Here is a 21,869-nt window from a genome sequence, read left to right on the forward strand (position 1 = left end):
GAAAGAAGACAAAATTTGGTTCATTTACATAGTTTATTGTTGTAAACATTAAAATTGTCTTTCTCAAAGAAAGAATATATCAGAAAAAAAAATCAGCGTCTCTAACTGTCATACACCATAGAAAAAAAGGCAGTGACTCATTTCATGTGCCATACTGGAAATATACAAAGAAAAATACTACAGAATATGGCAATATTAAAATTCTTACTCAAACATAAAGTAATATATTAACTGACAATCTTAGACATTAAAAAAAAAAACATTCAAAGTGCTCAGTAATTTCCAGGGAGTTATGTATATTATAAGCACTCTGGAAATGGTCAAAAGCTGCTGCATGCAAGTTTTGTTTAGCTTTAGACAACAAAATAATCAAGATATAAACTTTCTTTTATCAACATCAACGGTACATACAACACTTACAAACAAGGAATGTTGGACGGTGTTACAAACACTATGTGTCCCTTTTGATTCTCTGATATGTAATACTTGTGCCCACCTATTTTACAATTGAGAAAATGTTTAAGCTCAGATAACTACCAATCTTTATAAAATCTAACAGACTACATAGTGTCTGAAATACTATTTATATAATATAGACATTACTGAAGTAGCAAGTGCCTATAATATTTTCAACCTAGAATCAACATGCTTGTCCCTTTTTTGTGTAGTTATTTTTTTTTTGCAAACACACTTATCTTTTAGAATTTGCAATATTTATTCATAAATAGGCACAAAATAATTTAAAAAGCCAAACTGCATTGGGTAAATTTACAAGCCTTTGCCTTCTTCAACTCATGCCACCCACGCAACATTTAGTTTTACTATATATTACAGCTTTCTTTACAGCAGAAAACTTTGGAGTCTTTTAAAGGGCAATACTTTTGTGTCCCCTTACGATGTGGGTGTGTGTATATATGTGTGTATATGTATTACATTTGTCTTAACTGCAACAACCAAACATGGCCAAACGTTTTCCATCACACATTAGTAATCTTTCTTCTGAACAATAAAATTATTTTTAAACCGATAATAAAAAGTTTATACCACTGTGTGTAGTCCGTGTTCTAAATCCAGGATGCCACGGAGCCAAAATGCCCTTTCAGGTTCTGCCTGCAGGTTAGGAAATAGCAACAGTTTTTGTTTTTGTTTCTGTTTTTGTTTGTCTGTTTGTTTCTTTAGGGAACAAGGGGCTGGGGGTGTCTGGGAGGGGTGGGGGCCAGCTAGAGCTGAGGCAGCTCAGGGGGATCTCTCTGCCCTTGTGACTTGCCCCCTCTGGACTTTTAGGTTTCTTTCCAGTTCCTCTGAAGTGCATGGAAGGAGGTCTTAGAAAGGTAAAGTGTCCAGGAAAAGTTTGTCAATTATTGCTGGTGGTGGTACCAAGTCTTCCAGTTTCAGGTAGAAAATGCGCTGTAGCCCCTGTGTGCAAAGCGTACGGAGTTCTGGGAGCTTCCCCAACAGTTTGGACAAATAGTTGGGGCGGTTCAAGCCCCCATTATTGAAAGTCACGTGGTCTTTGAGACAATTTACAATCTTATTTTGCAGTTCTTCCACTCTCTTGGGTTCCTTGAGCCCGTGTCTCTCTGCAGAAAACACAATCAGAAACAAAAGGCGAATGCACAAAGCAGTTAGCTAGCTGACAGGATCAGGGAGGGTCGGCAGCAAGGGGAAACCGGGATGAATCCCGCTGGGCAGTTCTGGAGGAGAAGTGCCCTGTGCCTGTGGTACTGACCTGTGACCATAGCCAGGGCAGCAATGCAGGAGAAGGCAGAAATGTCGATGTTCATATTCTGCAAGTTGGAGGAGAATTCAACAATGGAATCAATCCATTCCCCAAAGCCACGAACGCATTGCAACCTGTGCAAGACCACCCCATTGCAAAAGATGAGTTTACCCTCCACTGGGTTGGACCTGCAATTAATACCAAAGAGAGAGAGGGGAGAAAAAGAGAGAGAGAGAAGCTAAACAACTAATTACTTGAAGAGCAATAAATGAGGGATTTAAAAGGCACCTAATTACCGAAGAGTTAATAAAATGTAGACCAGTGGACCTTGAAAGGGTTTAATTTCATAACAATCAAGAACGCCCCCTATCCCACCTCCATCCCACTCATTCAAGGCTTCTGGGCTCATTCCTTCCTTTCTCTTCCTTTGATCTACTCCCCTTTCCCTCTATTCCCTCTTTCACTTCCCATTCTGTTCTTCCCTCTTCCCCCCACTTTACTTCCATTTTTCTCTTTCTTTTCCTTTCTTGATACCTCTCTTCCTCCATTCCCAGCCTTCCTGGATTGCTCTCTCCATTACCTGTACGCTAATCGCAGCACAAATAGTTCTAAGAAAGCCGATTCGAAAAGCAGGTCTTGGTCTGCTTTGGGCAGGTCAGCAAAGCCCGGGATCTTCTCAGCCCAGCCCCTGATGATCTCCATGGAGCCAGTCAGGAGATCATAGAATTGCTGGATATGCTGGGTGTCATCTCCACTCATCTGATAGTCAGGGTTCGCCTGGAACTGGAATTTCATTTTAAAAAGCACTTAATGAGGTTCTCTAAAATATATAACCCGTGAAATTGCTAACCTCGTTTCTAGTAGGGGAGCCAGGTTTTTATAACAATTAAACCTCTCTCTGACCAGTAAGGAAATTAGATGTTCCGGGGCAATTAATTCAATTAGGGATGGTGCTATGAGGTCGCTGCTTTAAATATGTAAATTACCATTTCCATACAGACTAAATACAGTGCCAACCAGCCCTGGGAAACGTTCACTCTTATCTCCACAAAACAATTGACACGTTAGTATTCATGCCAGTCCCAGAGTGGGTCTCAAGCAGAGACGCCCTTTGCAAATCTTAATAAAATTGCAGTGGCTTCTAGGTTTGCCCGACATATTTCCTTCAATTAAAGCCCACACATTCCTCACAGCTGGGGTAAGAGGAATCTGACCACTTGATCCCCCACCCACTACCATTCCTTATACCCTCTCTCTTCCCCTTCCCCAACCACCCCCCCCACCACCACCAAGCAGGCATCCCTCTCCCTGACAATGCCAGAGAGGATGAGGATTAAAGCATCTCTTTGAAGGACTGGGGATGGACCCCCAGGCAGAGCATTTTGCATAGCCTCTGGTTTGGGCATCAGAGGCATTACCGTGCGAGTTCGTGTGTGCACAGTGGTACTGGGAAGGGGCCTCACAGAGATTTCACCACTGTGGCCTGTCCTCTCTTACTTCCTCTGCCCTGGCCTCCTGTCGACACCCCCAGCAACAAGGTCTGTCTTTTGTGGCCCTGCCCAGAACTGTGAAGTCATGGTCTTGCCTGCTTCCTTTATCCCTTGGGTCTGGAGGTTAGTCATGAGGGGGGAAGGGGTCCTGCCCATCTGTCAGTTTGTCCACATGATACGCCCCGCCAGCTTCTTACCCTGGAATAGTCCAGGCTGGTCATAGCCGGGTTGGAGTCGACATGGGCCCTGACAAGGGCACTGATCAGACTCACCGGGGGCGAGGGGGGAGAGGGCTCCTGTGGGCTCTTCGGTTTCGAGGGTAAACGACCTCTCCGGCCTTTTAAACTGTCCGTGCGAACCACTGCAAAGGAACAGCTGGATGAGCGCTGGACCCAGCTGCCACCTCGGCCCCTCCCCGGGGAAGGCCGCAGCCGCAGGGCACCGGCAGGCAGAGCAGGGCCCCACTGCTTGTAAAGACTTTACTGAGGAGAAAAATTTAAAAATGCAGGGTTGCTTTATGTCTTCTTCCAAATGGGTCGTGTAGTTCAAGGCCAGAAGGGCCTTGGAGGCTTTCTTTAGGGCAGGATGGGCAAGCAGGCAGCTGGTGGGTCTTAGAGGCCAGAGGCGGGTAGTGGGGAGCAGGAGAGCCCCCCAACCCGCTTCGGCTTTGAAAAGTGGAAAGTGGGGTTGGGGTAGGAGCAGCGGTTGCCCAAAGGCGAAGACTGGGGAGTGGGCTACTTGCCCCAACCTACCTTCTTTGACCATCCCAACAGCCAGGCACTTCTGAAATCGGCAGTACTGACAGCGATTCCGACGCCGCTTGTCCACTGGGCAGTTTTTATTTGCTAAACATACGTATTTCGCGTTTTTTTGCACCGTGCGCTGCAAAAGGAGATAATATAGGCCGAAGAAAAATATTTTTCTCTTGAAAATCCAACAACCTGGGGAATCCAGAGACAATTTCTGAATGGCCAGGATCCCCACTCCCTCTCCACAAACAAACACATACACAACTACTTTATTATTTTTTTTCCTTTTCCTTTCTCTGTCTTTTCTTATTCCTCCCCCAGGGCATTTAACAGAAGAAAATTGATAGCGTTAACATTTGAGCTAACCTTGCCGCTCCTTGCTGTGTTTTATATGCCAAGAGAAGGAGAAGGAGACGCTCAGTAAATACAAATCCGTGGGCATTCATATTATTTACATTCCTTAGAGATCTTCTCTATTTAAAATGATAAGATTATTCAATCAGGATGGCGAAATAAAGAGATCACTTAATTTGACCATAGGGAATTCTGTTCCACTTGGTTAGCTCAGACACGGTTCTCTGTCCTAACCAATTTCAATCTGAACAGGGAAGACAGCTCCTAGCACATGCAAATGACCCTCTTCCAATTCGGCTCCGGCAACTTCGGGCGGGGGCCTGCCGGCTCCTTTGCGTGCGGGGGATGCAACCCCGGTCTGTCTGTCTTCCTATTTCCCTTTCTCAGGCACCAGAAGCCCCCGCCGAAGACCCGGGGCGGCGGCAGGGCAGCCTCCGCGGACCCCGGGAATCGGACGGTCCGGGACCAGCTGGGGCTGGGCGCCTGCACCACTGCGGAGCTCGCATTCCGAGGCTCTGGGCACTAGGGGGCCCCTACCTGCCTCCTCTGCCCCCGGCCTGGCTCACCTTAAAGAACCCTTTGCAGCCCTCACAGGTGCGCACGCCGTAGTGCTGGCAGGCCGCGTTGTCGCCGCACACGGCGCACAGCCCCTCGTTGGAGGGGGAGCCCCGCGACGGCGGCGATGGCACCTGCGTGTCGAGCAGCTGCGAGGCGTGGCCGATCTGCAGGCCGGGGAAGCCCATGGACGCGGGCTTTCGGATGGGATTGGGCACCGCGAAGGTCTGCCCGTCTACCACGTGGTGGCTGCCCGCCGGCTCTGGGTTCATAGGGACGTGCAGAGGCCCGTCGAAGCGCATTTGGCAGCTAGACACGGGGGTGCCAGGAGGCGACTGCTTAAAGGAGAAGAGGGAGAGGCGGGAGACCGGCGTTTTCCTCTGCTCGATCATGTGCGTGGTGGCCACGTAGTTCTGGTGGAAGTTGTGGAGGGAGCCTGGGTCGTCCCACATGGGGCTGTGCTGCACCTGGAAACCCGGGGTGGTGGGCGTCGGGGGCGAGGAGGGCTTGTAGTAAACCGACCCGGAGTGCGGCATCATCTCCTCGGACTGAGGGGGCAGGTGGCTGTGTTGCTGGTAGTTGTGCATCTGAATGTCTTCTACCTTAATGGAGGACTGCTGTCCGGACAGGGGCATTTGGTACAAGCAAGGTGGCTTGACGTCGTAGCCTGTGCTGTAGTTGTCCATAAAGGTACTGAAGCTGGGGAGAGAAGTGGTGGCAGTGATTTCAGTGTTGGTGAGGTCCATGCTAAACTTGACAAACTCTGGAGTTAAGAAATCGGAGCTGTATTCTCCCGAAGAGTGGTAACTGTAGCTCTGAGAAGCGGGGCTGGCTCCTTGAGGCGAGGACCCATACTGCGCCTGAACACAAGGCATGGCTGGAAATGAAACAGGGTAATATACACTCAGCCTGGTCAACTGAACACTTTCTCCCGGGCTCGGGTACACCTGGAGCTACACCGGCAGCCCGCGGTGGTCAGAGAGCGAGTAGGGGCGCGAGAGGAAGGGCGGAGAGCGCGAATACTGCGAGGCAAAACAGTGCAGGGCAAGGAAAGACTGATCCAATAAAGACCCAGAATTGGAAAGCTATTGAGGGTCTCCATTCCCGGATATTTCCAACACCTCCCCCTTCATCCACTTTCATGGACAATCCCGCTCCAATGAGCCTTTCCTCTGAAGCTTTGGTTCAGCAAGCTCAATCTGGAAATAAAGTTGAATTGCACAATGAGAAACTTGTTCCCGAAGGCGATGGGTCGGGAAAAACTTAAGTTACAGGGCTTGCTGAGAAAGATCCCATTGCCCTGTTTCTTGACGTTTAAGGAACCCCGGGGAGAGAAAGAAAAAAAAAAGTTGCACTAACCTTCAGCCGAGTTACAGGCGTTTTCGAGAAAACTAAAGGTGGACAGTGTCGTAATTCAAAGAAGGACAAAGTTTCCAAGATTTTTAGAAAAGCAGTGGAGAGCCCAGCCTGTCGGATCTCCTCCCTGAAATAAACATACAGGAAGCCTCAGGGTGACTTTCCGGACAGATCTGGCTGGGCATCTGTATCACCAGGCAGGCCTTTTTATGCCCTCCTTGATTGTTTTATTGGAAATTAGTGTGTAGCCTTTATCAAACTTAGCAGTTAAAATGAATATGTAAAAGACATGGCTAGAAACAACAGAAAATTTCACCTGCTGACTGTAAATCCTTGCAGAGAGGGTTCTGAAGGAGGAAAGGTATTCCATGTAGTTATTTAATACTTATGATGAAGTAAACTGGCCCCTTTGCTAGGGTCTGTATGGGGGCAGTGGGAAGGAATTGTCACTTCCCTTTTAGTTTAATTCACAACTGAATAAAAAGAAACTAGAGTTTAATAAAATACAGTATTGAAGCTTCTTGATTTTTTTTCCTTTGGTGAAATTAGCTTTTCTTTTAGGAGGGGTGGAGGTAGAAAGTAGAAGTCAAGAATATAAAATGTAAAAACAATCTTTCCCTCCACCCCTAGGAGTTGCAAAATGTTGTTAGCAAGGCCTGGGTAGCCCTGAAGGCAATCTGAATGGAAACATCTGGATTTCCAAAGAGCTTTTGATGGAGCACTAGGTTTGGGGATACAGGTGAACTGGCATTCACTTTTCCAGGAAATTTGTCTTTCATCTTTAATGGTCAAGGGGTAGAAAGAGGGGACTCTATTTTTCCAGGAGCATCTTAGGTCAATTGCAGAGAGAGGTAAATTCTGCTTATCCAATATTGGCACCAGTGTTAGAAGCGCCTCTCAGCATAGCAATCTGAACACCTTCCCTATCCAGCCTTCCACAATCTGCCTACTTGCTGGAACAAGGCATTATTGTGTCCTAGTAATTTTCAGATGTTCCCACTTGGAAGACATTCTAGAGCATAGACAATTTTATTACTAATGAAAAAGAAAGCCAAGCATCCAATCCTTCTGTTCTCCCCAATCCCTTCATAATCTTGCTACATGGGGGAGGGACAGTAACCAGAAAAAGTAGAAAGAAAGGAGACTCGACCCCCATAGCCCATGACAGATATGCCTGTGTTGGACGTTAACCCTCTGGTAACTTCTCAGCTTCATAACTGTACTCTGTTCTGTCTCTCTGTCTCTATCTCTCTTTCTGACAAACTCACACACACAAACGCGGCATATGTCAAAACCAGAAATTTCAAGCAACTTAGTAATAGGACACTCTAACAACCAACCGCGCCCCTCCACCCCCTTACTCAACAATACCCAGGAAACATCGGCACGCTGACCAGTCCCGGTGACACAGTTCCCAAGCAACACATAAAATGAAGAACTTTCTCCCTGTCACTTTGTGGGCAGCGTCCAAGGCCCTTGTATACGCAGAACTTGGAGTCTCCGAGTCCAAAGACAACAATCATTCGCACTAAGAGCAAACTTTGCACACATTTCTGCGGGCAAGTCCGCAGCTCCCCAAACTATGCAAGCCTCCCTTCCACGCCCACCAGTGAGGAGCCTGGAAGCCTATGTTGGGTAGCAAAGCAGGAGTTCCGACATATAGCCTCTGTCGCTGCGCACACCTACTCCCCATCCTCCCATCCAACTCGCGCTCCGCACCTCTGGCGCCCACTTCCAGAGAACCTGCACCACAACAAGCGGAAAGAAGAGACGGGCAGAAGGAGAAAGGATAAAAGAAAGCGAGCTGTACAGGCTGCACTTACTCACTTAGGAGTTCTCCGCGTCTCTCTTCATTCATTCAACTCGGCCGAAGTGCAGTTCCCTCCCGGAGTCGGGGTGGCAGGGTCGGGGAGGGGGTGGGCGAAAGGGGCACAGGGAGCCGGGACGCCAAGAGCCGGGAGGGAGCAGCGGAAGGCGGCCGGCTGGGCAGGCGAACGGGACCGCGGAGCCTAGCGCGAGCCACCGGGCGGACTGGCCCTGGCCGCCAATGTGCCTTTGTTTATGTGGCTCGCGCTGCCGCTGCCAACATTCACCTAAAGTCTCCGCGCGTCAGCGCGCGTCAGCGGCCTTCCGCCCAATCGCCGCGCCGCCGCGCTCCCCAGACTCCTGGCCCGCGCTCGCTTTGGTATATTTCCGACCTGACGTCACGAGTGGGGCTGATTTTAAGGTGGGAACCGTTCAGGGTTCACCTTGGTAGCCAGCTAGGTCTTTTATTTTTTTTTCTTTTTCCGAAAGAGGTGTGACCTCTCCACTCAGGTCTGCGCAGCCCGCAGCACCGCATCTCACCTCACTTTCCCCCCCAACCCCCACGCCGCCGCTACCGCCTGGTAGTTCACACGTGGAGGAGGGTGCAACAAAAACCCGGGCGGAAGGGAACCCAGGCGTGGGCCAGGTAGCCAGCACCTGGAATCGCACGAGATGGGGTGTGCCTGGCAGCTCCCTAACCTCACCCACCCACAACTGTCACCCCCATTAGCGGAAGCGTACAGATGTCCCATGACACAAGATGCTCAGAGGCTCAGGCACTAGGGGTGGGATTTCCCTAGCCCAGAGCACCCCCATTTTCTCTCTTTTCCTGTCCCTGGCCTTCTCCACCTCTGGCATATTCATATTCTGTCTGTCTGTCTGTCTGTCTCTCTCTCTCTCTCTCACACACACACACACACACACCCCACGGTGGAGGGGAGTGGGTAGGGCCTATCTTCTGTTTCCTTCTTTCCTTGTAGTGCTCACGTGCAAGAGAGGACGTGGTGCGTGAGCAGGGGAGGGGAGAGGAGGGAGGGGAGAGGAGGGGGTAGCCAGTGACCCACCCCTTCAGGGATCCCCGAAGTCTCCCACTTTCCTTTTGCAGACAATGCAGCCGAGCAGCAGGCAACAGGTGTGCCTTCTGCAGATAGGTGCTCAAGTCTCACCTTTTGCCATACTTTGACACTCCTGGGTGCTCATCAACTTGTACCTTTCCCCGAGGTTTAGAGAAATAAATTGACCCTCCTCTGAAGCACAAGGGCTCTCATAGCCTCAATCGGAGAGCCAAGAGGGAAAGACTAAACGTGGGGAAGGCGTGGGGAGGGGTGAGATCTCTGCAAAGCGCACGGTGTGTGCAAACAGCCCTCCCAGGAGAGGGGCCTGGCGGGCGGCGAGCTCGCGGCACCCCCGGGGGCGGTCCCAGTCGCCGCCGACTCGGCTTCACAAGTCAGTCCACCCTCCACGCTGAGGGCGCAGGGCGCTTTCTAGCAAAGAAATACTGCTTCTCCCGGGAGCGAGCCCCCTTCACGCACCCTGGGCCCGAGCTGGCGTGCCTCGGGGCTTCTCCATGGGGCTGGGGGAGGAACCAGGGGGAGGGAAGGTTCGGAGGCGTCCCCCTCCTCCGCCCGCGAAGACTTCCAGCCGCCCCTCCCCCTCGTCGTGGCTCGCTTCCAGGCTACGGGGGCCCCTTTGCATCACCCCCCATGCTGGTGTTCCCAGTACTGGCCGGCCAAAAGGGCCGTGGAACTCTCCGCGTCCCCAGCCCCTCAGCCCTAATCTGCACCCCCGCCTTTGCCCGCTCCCGGCAGCCGGAAAGGCGAAGCCATCAGATGCCCCGCGGCTGCCCCGAGAAGCCACAGGCTCTTCTGCGCCGCAGCCTCAGGAAAACCTACGTGACCACCTTAAGTTTCCCCCAGATGTTGCGATTGCCGCTGCTTCTGCCGCTGCCGCTGAGGCTCAGGGGTGCCCTAGCGGGCGCGAGAAAAAAATAAAACCAGGAAGTGTGTGTGTGTGTGTGTGTGTGTGTGTGTGTGTGTGTGTGTGTGTGTGTGTGTGTGTGTGGTGTGTGTGTGTGTGTGTGTGTGATGTGTATGTGTGTTGGGGGGGGATGTTGTGGTGGCGGGTGAGGGTGTGTGAGTAGAGGGGTGAGGGGAGGAGGGCGAAGAATAGCTTATTAGCTGGGTAGCGTCAGCGCCCTGTGGGCAGCAGCGATTCCACGCGAACGAAAGGGAAAAAGTGAGAGTTTGGAGAGCAGGGGAGAAGGAAAGGGGTGGGGGTGGCGGTGACGCAGGGGCGCAGGCATTGACGCACCCGCCCGGCTGGGCCCAAAATAGCAGCAGCTCCAGCTTGGTGGCGCCCTCCCGGGTTCCCTTTCCCTTCCGCGAGGGAGCAGGGCGCGGCCTGGGGGAGCTTTCCTTGATCCCAGCAGTGGGCCAGGCTCCCAGCAGCTATTTTCAGGCAGTCGGAAACTCAAGCGCAGCCACGCTGGGGTGGCGGTTATTATTTTTTAATATATTCCTAGGAAAGCGGAGGCCGGGAGAACTTTGTTATAACCATCCCTCTCCATACACAAATACGCAGATCTAAGTAGTTATGTTCCCTCCACAGGCTCCTCCTCCCTTAAGCCATTAAAAAACACTTGGCTTTAGCCTGGGTTGAGTCTGCGGACAATTTCTAAATTCTCTCCCAGCGAGTGGGAAAGTGTGCTGGAGTTCTTAAAGTGAGTTCTAAGGAAGACAAACATTGTAATGTGATGCGTTATTCTATAATAGCAACCTGTCGAGTCTGGCTTCTTGATAACAGAGCCTTTGCCCAAGTCTTAAGGCACCCAAGATCAAGAGGCAGTTTTCACAGCAGCTTATTATAAGAATGATTAGTAACTAGAAATGGACTGAATAAATATAATTAAAATGGGGGGGGGGGGATGTGGCTTTTCCCTTTCTACTCTACAATCCGTAAGATTCTGCTCTTCGGAAATTCCTGTTCTAGTTCCTGGGAAGCGTGTCTTCTTAGGAGGACACACCGGATGCAAGACTGATAAACCGACTTAAACCAAGTATTAGGTAAGCTGCTTCCTGGGTTGGCGTCTTGGGTAGGACTCGGATGTTCTGGATGTGGAAAGAATCCAGTAGACATTAGAAAGTGTAAAGAACGACCACGCTCAAAACTCCAGACTCCTGTGTCCCCACCAGATTCTGATGGAACGAAGAAGTCTCAGGAGAACCGGCAATGCCTGTAATTGACTGATCCTGTCAGTAGGGGGCCTGACTCCACAACGTTCAGGAAGATGCACCCCACACACATACACACTCACACTCACACGCCCATACGCACAAAGCTAGCTATTTACTACTTAGGCCAAGCCCCAGGAGAGCTTGCTGCAGGCCCAAATATTCATTTTCTGCTGGAATTCATAAATAAGTACAAATCTTTGATTCTCTTCTATTTTTCTCAAAAAAGGGATACAGTTTAACACTGGAATTAGGTTCACAGTAGATTTTCTTTATTTCCTCCTGCCTATGTTTAGCTCACTGTTAGGTCACAGGAGGGAGAAGAATCAAAATGGTAATAAAATCTCTCATTTTATCACCAAGCAGTTCAAACTGGCATATAGTTTGGAAAAATGAAAGCATGTTTTAAAATCCTATGATTACATGTTTAAATAAATTATAGTTTAGAAGAGGATTCCTGTGGGTGTATTTGCTAGTACATAAGAGTATGCTTTTGTGCATAGAGGTTTAATTACACATATAATGGAACCAAAATGTAGAATTGAACAACCTTTTAGAAAATGTTAAAATGATGCTTTAGGCTAAAGAAAACTAAAATTCTGCATTTATATGACTGTAATCCTTCAAGATTCTTGAACATGAATAAATTCTTGAATACAAACTATTTAATAACTCAATTAAAATACAATAATGTTTTTTCAGGGCCCAGAATCTGATATAACTTTAAATCATTGCCATGTATAAATATGTAAAGCAACCCTAAATGAAGGTCTGTGTTCTTAAGAATTTAAAATAAATAGGAGTAAAAATTAGTCCTATCCATAAGTACCTCCTTCTTTTCAAACCAACTAAAATAAATTACAAAATTATTTCTCTCAGTATACAGTATTAGCACACCACTATATATAAAATGGATAAACAAGGATTTATATATTATGTGTAGCAGAGGGAACTATATTCAATATTTTGCAATAACCTATAATGAAAAAGAATCTGAAGCTCTACACCTGAAACTAACACAATATTGTAAATCAACTATGTTACATAAATAAATATATATATACATAGTATTATATAACCTCAGAAAAAGCATTTAGAAAAGTAATGTTATTATATTATGTTTTATGATATTAACCAATACTAAGCTGAACATACTGGTACATGTATAGAAAAAATTATTTTAAAAAAGAAATGATACATCTAAACTAAAGTATTTTATTTTATGCATGGCTAGGAAGATTATACTTAATAAAACTGAGCTTTTGATATAATTTAGAGAGCAAACATGGATTTAATTCCATAGGATTTTCTATCTTAATGCATGGGAAAGGGGCCTTTGGGGATTTCGCTATTATCCCAAAATGTACTCAGAGTAGCCCTTGGCCCTTACAGTTCAAATATAATAAGCAGACACAACTTTTATGCTATTAAGAATCGAGGTAACTAAAGATGTTTCATAATAAAAGTAGCTAATGGAACCTATGTTAAGCATAAAAATGAGATACATTTTAAGTTATATTTGGACAAACTTCATGGCATTTGTTGCCATTCGGCAGGAAGTTTTATATTAGTGATAAAAGAAAGAAATTTTCACCTTGAAAAAAAATCAGCTTCTGAAAACACAAAATCATTTTTTAATATGGAAGGTTTTGGTTTCTTGCTTTTGCCATTTCATTTGCATTAATAAGATATTAAGTAACCAATCATTTGTTCCTTTTCTATAAGATGCTTAGGGAATAAGTCAATTGCTTAGCTGATAATTCATATTTTGGGTAGTTGGGGCTTTTACTCAGTTTTACCCAGCCCATTTTTCACTCAAAATCACTTAATGCAAAGACTTTAAAAATTATTTCCTACTTTGATTCAGAACTCACTTCTACAAATGGGTAAAGATGTGCAGAAGAAAGCAGCACTCTTCTTTTCTAGAAGCATCTACTTGTAAATTAAAATTATAAAACTGAACATATGGTAAAACCTCATGCCACTCAAAAAGTATTTTGCATAATAAAAACACTTCATCTTTTCTCTAATACTTGACTCTCAGTAACTATCTCCTAAATATTTGCTTTTAAATTAATCATTTAATATTTTCTTTCTGTTGTGGTGGTGGTAGTAAAATACACGTAACATAAAATTTTCCATCTTACATTTTTAAGTGTACAGTTCAGTCATGTTAAATACATTCACATTGTTGTGCCTCCATCACCACCATCCATTCCCCACAACTCTGCATCTTATAAAACTAACTCTGTACCCATTAAACATTAACTCTCCATTCTCCCCTTCTCCCAGCCCCTGGCAACCATCAATATTTTCTTAGGTAAGAATTTTTTTTGATTAAGCAAGGAAGGGTTAACTTTGGTTTTAGATTTCATTGCTAGTTTCAGTAAACATGGGTGTCATTAAAATGGACAAAGTCCTTAAAGACATTTTAAAGATTCTGAAAATAAGTTGCTATAAGCTAAGAAAATATCAAGGACACTTGAAATTCAGAAAGTAGCTAAGAACATTAGTAACCATCACAGTATTACATATATACATTTTCTTTTAGTTGACAAAATACATACACTTTGCATCAGTTCTTATATTTGGCTGGCTAGTTTCTGTTTTACCTTTAATGATAAAATAACCACTTGATTTTTTCCTTCAGACTAACTGGCATATAGAAACCTCTCAATTTAATAAAAAATGAAGATATGGTATTGACATATCATGACAAAGGCATATATGCCCTTTTCTCCGTCATAATTCTGCAATTATCAAGCCTACAATTTGAACACTACAAAAGTAATGTATAGTAAGGACCCTTATAGTGATAAGTAATAAATCTAATTACCATATCCTTTGAATAGATGTAATATAAATTTCATTGCTCAATTTTAAGTTCTAAAGTTAACAGCATAAAGTTGAAGTTGAGTAATTAAGTAATCCTTATATAGACACTTATTAAAGTATTTATACATATTATCTTAAATCTACATCTATCATTTTGCCAATTAAAATTAGGACTTTAATTGCAATTAAGTAATTTAATTGCCAATTGAACAGCAAAATTGCTAAGTGACTAATTTTAATGCCTATTTTAATTACCAATCATGACTGGGGAGGGAGCTAATCAAGTTACATCAAGCAGTACCAGAGTAATGATGTGAAGAAAAAAAAAAAGTAGAACAAACATTCAAGGCTACATGCTTTAAAAAAAGAAACATAAATTAAAAAATGCAAACACAATCTTATAAATGTGTAAAAATACTGTATTTCAGTATCTGAATACAGAACATGAAAGAGAACAAGATTAATTAAAGAAGCTTCTGCCATTCTTCAAAGTAAGGAAAACTGAAACAAATTTCTATGTGGTATTTACATGGCCCTCACACTAACCCAGATAAAAACAAAACTGCATATAGTCAAGAATAAAAGACTGTTTCCTGCTTGGCTGGTTAAATATTTACAGATTGACAGTTAAAAAAAAATTGTTTTTAACGAAAGGCTATAAAGGAGAGAAACAAGTTTCTAATGCAGCAACGTGGGTTTTGAATTTGAAAGGCAAACAGGACTAGGGCTGTGGGACTATATACTTTTCCTGATGGCTCTCCTCCCCACTCCCACTCACTGGAATGAAGTGTTCTATTAGAGGCCTGATGCCTATCCATAACTGGTCCCATGGTACCTTGAGAAAGGCATATATCTGTCCTATCTTAAATATTTTAAAACACATTCAAAATGAAAAATAAGAAAGCAGTTAGGGTTACAACACAATTAAAATTACTTAGAGCATGGGGAAATAATACCTTGTCCTAATAGTATTTTTTTGTTTTCAATTACAATATATATGCCCGCTCAAGATACGACTGTAAAGGAGCAGGCAACCAGAAACACTGGTGAGAATCTTGGCCAATGCAAACACATTTTTTAAAGTTTTCAAATTCAAACAAATTCTCCAGATTAGCAATATGGAAGGGCAATATTGAAAGAGGTAGGTGCAGTTGGGAGATCAAAAAATAGAAGTGATTCCCTGGTAGGCAATTAACAATGCTAGTACTTTCCAACGAGATCGCCTTGGCAGCCAGCCACCTTATCTAGAGTAACAATGGACATCCATCAAATCTTCATTTAAAATAAATCATGATGCAAGATACGTATCTTGTTTTTGTTACTGTATATGTATGCCAAATATACACAGTTTTTATCTACAAATGGGCCCAAAATTGCTCACATGTATGTAATATTATAACTTGAGAAAAAGCAAATATTGCTGCTTAGGATTTTATGTACTAATGCACTTGCATTCTGAAATGAATCACAGCAGGACTTTCAGCCTGGCTTTTGGAGAAGGACCACATTAATAATCACGGGGCTTGAAAAGAGCCTGCAATATCTGCTCATGACAATAACAGCTTTATAAGGTGAGTTCTGTGTGACTGATTAAAGGACACACTCCCTGCCTATTCAGAAGTCTTGGAGATGGAGTCATTATTGACAAGCTCACCACTGATCAAGGTTAAAACTCATCGAATGCTGATGCCACAGAGAGAAATAGTCTCAGCCACTAAAAGATTACCAAAACCAATGTCCATTAAAGGTTGCCATAACTCAGATCTTAATTTGTTCTGTATAAAATTTTCTGCCATTTATATACACAAAATATCTTATATGATAAATATTAAAATGATTGCCCTGACTCAAGCACTAGATAACGAATTATCAGCCATTAGAAAATGAAAAAAGGAGAAATATTATCTTGTAATTTCAAAATGATTCTGAAATTTGACATGACTGAAAATTTATACATTTTCAAACTATGTCTATTTTGTATATTTCGCAGTGTATCAGTTCACATGAATTAATATGGTTTACCTATTGTTGGAAGCAAAATCTTTTAAAAGATGTATGTCTATAGCTTTCAGATATTCCTTAATAGGTAAAAGTAAAAAAAAAAGTTATAGCAAGTTATTTTACTTTTTTACCCTTAAATTATTTGTTTTTCAGTGCTGCCTCTCTGCATTAGTGAAAGAAAAAGGAGTGATACAGTAAAAGACAACCATGTTTATAATCTGAAATTAGAGGCAATTATTTAAACATTTTATTAGTCACCAGGATTTTTTTTTTAAGGCTTGTTAAATATTACAGAAATCATTCCACTAGGATCTAACAGAAACCTCAGTATGCTGTCACTGTCTTGTTGATGGGGGAAAAAAAACAAACGACCTATACCACCACATACAGGATTCAAGTTAAAGTAAAAACAGTTGAGTGTGTTGGGGGAAGGAGGTATAGAAACTAGTTTGCTGAGGAGGTCCTTCTTATATTTCATATTCCTGAGCATTTTTCTGTAAGTTACTTTCCTAAGTTAAGGAATGACTGAAGTATAAAAACCCAGAGTTTCAAATAGTTAATAAATGGATTTAGGAGTTACACTGAAATGACTAACAGAATACATACTTTTCTTAGGGGTCCTTTAATTTTCTGGGTTCTTAAAGTATGGTGTTCCAAAAGATTGCTCTTAAGTAACTAGCTCTTAAGTCATATTCTCCCTCATCGATTAGTATCTGATCAGCTGTTGCCAACAGTTTTGCTAAATTTTATAAATTTTCTATCAGCCAGAGTTGGGGGGCAATACAAAAAACGGATTTTACAGCCAGAATAATTTGACAGAGCCCCTCAAACTACAAGTAGATGTTGTAAAATTTGAAATGTAGCTCTGTAGTTCAATTTATACCACAGGAACTGTGAGATGCTATCTTCCTGTTGTTATAACGTATCAGGTCAAGGGATATAAATTGTACCAGGTAATTCATTTTACCGTTCAGAGAGTCATTAAATTCCTCCCAGAATATATGTGATTGATATTCCTGGAGGTGAAAGGCTAAAGGAACCATATGGCAACATGTTGCATTCCGTATGCTATCTGCCCATTCGTGCTTAAGCTGCCATTAGCAACATCTGTACCTAACGGAAATCCAGCTGTGCCGACGCCTCCTGACGGAATTGTACTTGGGGGGGGGGGATCTAGTTTAGCGCCATTAACTTGAGACTTAGAGTCTATCTACCAGGACGGATGGAAGCTTTCACAATTAGACGAGACGACACAAATGCTTTATTAAAGTTTAATTTTGAACTCCCAATTAGCGAAACTGCATTACAAATCGATTGCAATTTCCTAGAAGGCACAGCAAGTTCTCTGCCTGCCTGCCACGTGCGAGAGGCTCCGGAGCAAGCTTTCCCAGCTCCCGGCTGCAGAAAGGAGACGGTTCAGAGCTGGTCTCCGCATCTCAGGAAGTCCCTAAAACCCTCGCCAGCCCCTCCTTCCGCAGGGCGGGGGCGTTCGAGGACAGAACCCGCGGGGCCGGGCGGGGCGGGGGGACTCCAAAGTCCCCGGCGTTGGGGCCGCGGGAGGAGAAGGGTGGGAACGGGCGGGGGAGGGGCGGCTCGGGGTGGGGGGGGCGGGGGTCCTCCATTATCTCGGCCTCTCTGGAGAGAGCTAGTCACGTAGAAGTTTCTCTTTCGCTCTTCGCGCTACACACCCAGGTTGGCTTCCTGCGCGCTGCTGAAGGGGGCGGGGTGGGGGCAGGAGTCCCAGAAGGGCCGCCCGGCGTCCACACCCACCCTACTCCGCTCCCCCGACCCCAAACAAAGCCCCCGCTCCAGGTCCTGGATACGTTACCTGCCCGGCGCTCCCGGCCCCTCGGTCACCGATTCCCCCGCTGGGCGCGCCTTGGGCGGGTCCCGCTCTCCGGGACGCACAAAGTGGTCGCCCCCGGCCGGCTAAATCCCCCTCTCTAGTCAGGTTGTGGGGCAGGGAGGGGAAATGGGGGAGGTGGAAGCGGAGGCTAGGGCAAGGAGAACTTACTGATAACATTTGAAAAGAAAAAACAAAGAAAGAAAGAAAAGGAAAAAGCAGTTGGCGGGGCCCTGCCAGGGGCAGAAGAAGCCGGCTACCTTTCGGGGGTCGCGGGCGGGAGGGAGAGGGGTCGGGGAGCTGCCGCCCGCCCCCCTCCCCCGGCCCCCAGCGGCGGCGGCAGCTGCACACACAGAAGCCCATTGTCGCTGGTCCCCGCGTGCAGCCCCGCGGACTCGGCCCCGCGGCCAAGCGCGTCAGCGGCCCCGTCAGCCGGGCCGGGCTCCGTGACGCGCGCGCCACCCGCGCTATAAATAACCCGCTGCCGGGCGGCTCGGGAGGCTTTCCAGTGACGCCGGGGCGAGGCGCGGGAGGAGGAGGGCGAAAGGAAACAATAAAACCAACCGCCACTCTCCTCCCCGGCCTCCCTCCGCCCTCCGGGGCCGCCCTCGGCCCTTCCTGCCGAGCTCCCGGGCCCCGCCCCGGCCCACCCTGCCCGAAGCTCCGCGCGGGTTTGGAAAGGACCTAGCGGAAAGCACGTCCTCCCAGCCCGCGGGGACACCTGAGGGTCGGGACCCATCGCTCTCCCCCGGGGCAGGAGTACGGGCTACTTACACACCCAGGGACGGGACCGGGGAGGGAACTTGGCGACGAGTTTAGCGATGGAGTCGCCGTGTTAACTCCCAGATTGATTTAAACAACTTGATGCTTTCTCCACTCTCCAAGGCCCATTCTAGTACAGGTCGAATGTGTTTATGGCAATAAATCCTCAGTTAAAACAAAACACTTCCCTCTTAAACGTCCTAATCTAGCTTGAAGTATGTGCCTTGTTTGCACCTCATGGGGTTCTGCCTACGTCCTAGTCTATATCTGAACCATGTCCTTCCTTAAACTAAACCGGAACTCCACCGGAATTATTGATCGAGGTTTTTGTGGGGCCAGGCCTAAGTTACTGTTTTCATCTGGGAAGTTGTATAAAGGGTGCCAAGTAGAAGCAGCGTGGACGCGGGTTCCAGGACTCATGTTCTGAGTCCCAGAGCCTTTTTGCGTGTCTTTTTGGTCTTGATTAAATCATAGGTCTTGAACAAATCATAGGCCTTGAACATAGAACATTTGCATTTTCCAAAGTCTATAATCTTTCAACGTTCTGGACTTTAATCAAGGCTATCAGTTAAAGGGGGCTTTCTCTATAGGTAAATTTTTCTGGGGACTTTCTGTTCTAGCTTCCATACTTAGGCAATTCTGTGTCACACCCAGATACTCCTCCAATTCATTAAGGTGCCCATATACAACTGGAAGTAGTCTTTTCTCCCAGAACTATCAATTAATAGATTAGTAAGATAGTAGCTTCTCCTGAGCAAAATGTCTCAGATATATGAACTCCACAGTTTCTGAGATGCTAATATATAATTTACAGATGCAAGCAAAGTTTTGAAGTGGCCAGGCATGGATAGAGTGAGTTAAACGGGCTTAGGAAATGGTTCTTGGTTCACAATCAAGACAAAATAGTGTAGTGAAGGATTCACCAGGCTGGGAGTTGGAAGACTAAGAAATTCAGGTTTATAGTTCCGTTTTCATTGTATCTCTCTTGCAGAAATCACAGCTTGTCTCTGCTTCAGTTTCCTCATCTTCAAAATGAAAGACCAGTGGTTTCTAAGCACCTTTCAATACTAACATTCTAGGACTCTACAGAATATAATTGTGTTCAGGTATAGAGTTACTAATATGAACATCCAGTGTCTCATGGGAAAAAGATACCTAAATGTAGAATAATTCAGTCTTCTTACAATTCGTTATTTTTAAATTTTTTTCAAAAAGAAAATCTATTAGGGCCACTTCAGAAAAAGAATGAATTGACCTGTGCCATTAAAACTATTTTAGGAAGAAAAGATAGTTGTCACTATTTGCTTCATTCACATGACAGCAAACATAATTGTAATTTGATGATGTCTTAGGCCCTCTCCAACACCATATTCACCGTGCGAGTGAATAAATTATGAGAAGCAAAATATAGGATGAGGACCACTTTCTCCAAATTTGCCCCTGAACCTGGCTTCTATGGTCTTAGGAGGAAGTTTTCAATTAAAAGACACTAAATTGTTTATCAATGAGCGGTATTTATTAGACAAGCAAAAGTCATTTGATTGACCCTCACTAGGGAGTCAGAATTTGCCTTATTCTCCTGTCTCCAGGTTGGTGAAGGTAGAAAACATAAAAGCAGCAGAAACAAGTTCAGAGCCAAAGCATTTGCTTCACATAGACACCAGCAAAGTGTGATCACAACTAAAAGTTAACCAGTATTTTCCCGGTTCCCAAAGCACATCTGTCTCCCTTTCCCAGAAAATGTTATATATTTCTGATTTAATTTTATCTCTGTATCTTTCTTCTGAAGCTAATAAACAGGTATTTTTCCTTCGCTGCTACTTTCCTGAAACTCCCAGCTTCTCATACAGTTTTAAATTAAAACTTTTTTGTTTATGTCTTATCCTTTTTCATGTGGTCAATTCCATCCTCCATTATCCTTATCCTTGAAAGTTTAACAGAATGAGAATTAGAGTATCCAGGCTAAAATTGAAACATGCCAATTTTAGAGTGGAGAAAAAAGGTCCATTTGAGGACTAGAAGAAATATGGTGAAACAACCAGTCTCCTCAAAATAAAAGAAAAAAACCCCAGAACAATCATGCTGAAATTTGTGAAAATAGGAGATTGAAAATATGGAAATCTTTAATTTCGATCTCCTTGATACCATAAAGCTTGTTACCATTTTTTAAACAGTGAATGTTTTAGAATGTGGACATTTCTCAATATTTCCAAAGTTTCTGTCTGCCTGAAGTTAAATCCTTTGAAAAGACTCTTCTATGTTCACAGTATTGAAGAATTTATTAAAGAAACTACTGTGCACCCATGCCTTATTACTCAGTTAATCCTGATCTATATGTAGAGAGTGGTGCCAGCCAGGTTAAGGCTTCAAAGAAATGAGCATGAACATTTGCCATAACCTACACAGTATAGTTTGGATGATAGAAAATTCATTTTGGAAAATATCATTGAAGTTATAGTATAAGAAAATTCAGTAACCTTCAAATAGATAAATAGAAAGTTAACAAGAAAAGTGATAATGGATTCTCAGCATTGCAAATGAAAGGAAAGGGGCAACGGAGGTCACAGAGCTAGGAGCTTTCTGCATTAAAAAGCCAAGAAATTAAGGCAGGCAGTGTTCTTAAACATAAGGTTGACTAAATTCAGCAAAATTAACAGGATTTCCAACATCAGTTCTAAATATGAACAGATATACACAACTGGCCCTCTGGTAAGATTGTCCTGATTTTAATGGTTTATCCCCAAGCTGTACAGCCTTTGGTAACTCCTTGGTGGGATCCATCATAACAACTTTGTTCTTTCTGTATAAATTATAACATCAAACCAGGATTTGTTAACAGTGAATTTTTAAAAATTCTTTGTGAGGGTTCAGGGTCCCAAGTCTGTTTGTGCTCTGATCTATTCCTGGCCCTTCTTTACCCCTTTCTAGTCTGTATCACAGGGGAGCCAGTTCTGCCCTTAAGACTGGGCTACCAGCTGGGTATGACCAATGGAAAACAAGAGCCGGAAAAGGGAGGGCTGGAGGATGGGGAAAGCCAGGGTATTCTCCGTGCCCCCTCTCCCCGCCCAGCTCCTGCCAAATGCCCTGTGACTCCCTCCTGACCCTGGGCTCCAGTAACATTGTCTTTTCCCTTTATTCCTCCCGCTTAATAATTGTAGTGGTGTTTTC

The 21,869-nt window shown here is 44.9% G+C and overlaps 1 protein-coding gene and 1 long non-coding RNA gene across 11 annotated transcripts; one reads left to right on the forward strand and one right to left on the reverse strand.

Moving 5' to 3' along the window:
- Positions 1–24: 24 nt before the first annotated feature.
- Positions 25–10,081, reverse strand: NR4A2 (nuclear receptor subfamily 4 group A member 2). Of its 10 annotated transcripts, none has more exons than XR_004136678.2 (8): positions 8,052–10,081; positions 6,228–6,351; positions 4,880–5,745; positions 3,963–4,092; positions 3,408–3,571; positions 2,301–2,503; positions 1,730–1,787; positions 25–1,580 (listed from the first exon to the last, which is right to left on the reverse strand). XR_004136678.2 is itself a non-coding variant. In XM_031451419.2 (8 exons), the coding sequence occupies exons 3-8, from the start codon at positions 5,741–5,743 to the stop codon at positions 1,324–1,326; spliced, it is 1,797 nt and encodes a 598-aa protein (XP_031307279.1). In that variant the 5' UTR covers positions 5,744–5,745; positions 6,228–6,351; positions 8,052–10,081; the 3' UTR covers positions 25–1,323. The 10 variants fall into 10 exon arrangements, 8 of the variants coding, with proteins under 8 accessions (XP_031307279.1, XP_031307282.1, XP_031307278.1 ...); XM_031451419.2 differs by having other exon boundaries at positions 1,730–1,908; XM_031451422.2 differs by having other exon boundaries at positions 1,730–1,908; positions 4,880–5,567; positions 8,048–10,081.
- A 135-nt stretch (positions 10,082–10,216) lies between these two features.
- Positions 10,217–15,627, forward strand: LOC135321131 (uncharacterized). Its single transcript, XR_010380583.1, has 3 exons — positions 10,217–10,265; positions 11,019–11,092; positions 15,567–15,627. It is a non-coding gene; the product is annotated as an uncharacterized LOC135321131 (long non-coding RNA).
- The last annotated feature ends 6,242 nt before the right edge of the window (positions 15,628–21,869 follow it).

This window comes from Camelus dromedarius, chromosome 4, assembly GCF_036321535.1.
Source record: "Camelus dromedarius isolate mCamDro1 chromosome 4, mCamDro1.pat, whole genome shotgun sequence".
Lineage (NCBI taxonomy): Eukaryota > Metazoa > Chordata > Mammalia > Artiodactyla > Camelidae > Camelus > Camelus dromedarius.

What these genes read in the sequence shown, in the direction of transcription:
- NR4A2 (XM_010985615.3), bottom strand. Translation starts at nt 8,082, where the DNA reads ATGAATGAAGAGAGACGCGGAGAACTCCTAA. An exon ending in TGTTGGGATGGTCAAAGAAG is followed by an intron (nt 3,572 to 3,962) that starts GTAGGTTGGGGC and finishes GTTCCTTTGCAG; the next exon opens with TGGTTCGCACGGACAGTTTA. An exon ending in GTGCTGCGATTAGCGTACAG is followed by an intron (nt 1,909 to 2,300) that starts GTAATGGAGAGA and finishes TATTAATTGCAG; the next exon opens with GTCCAACCCAGTGGAGGGTA.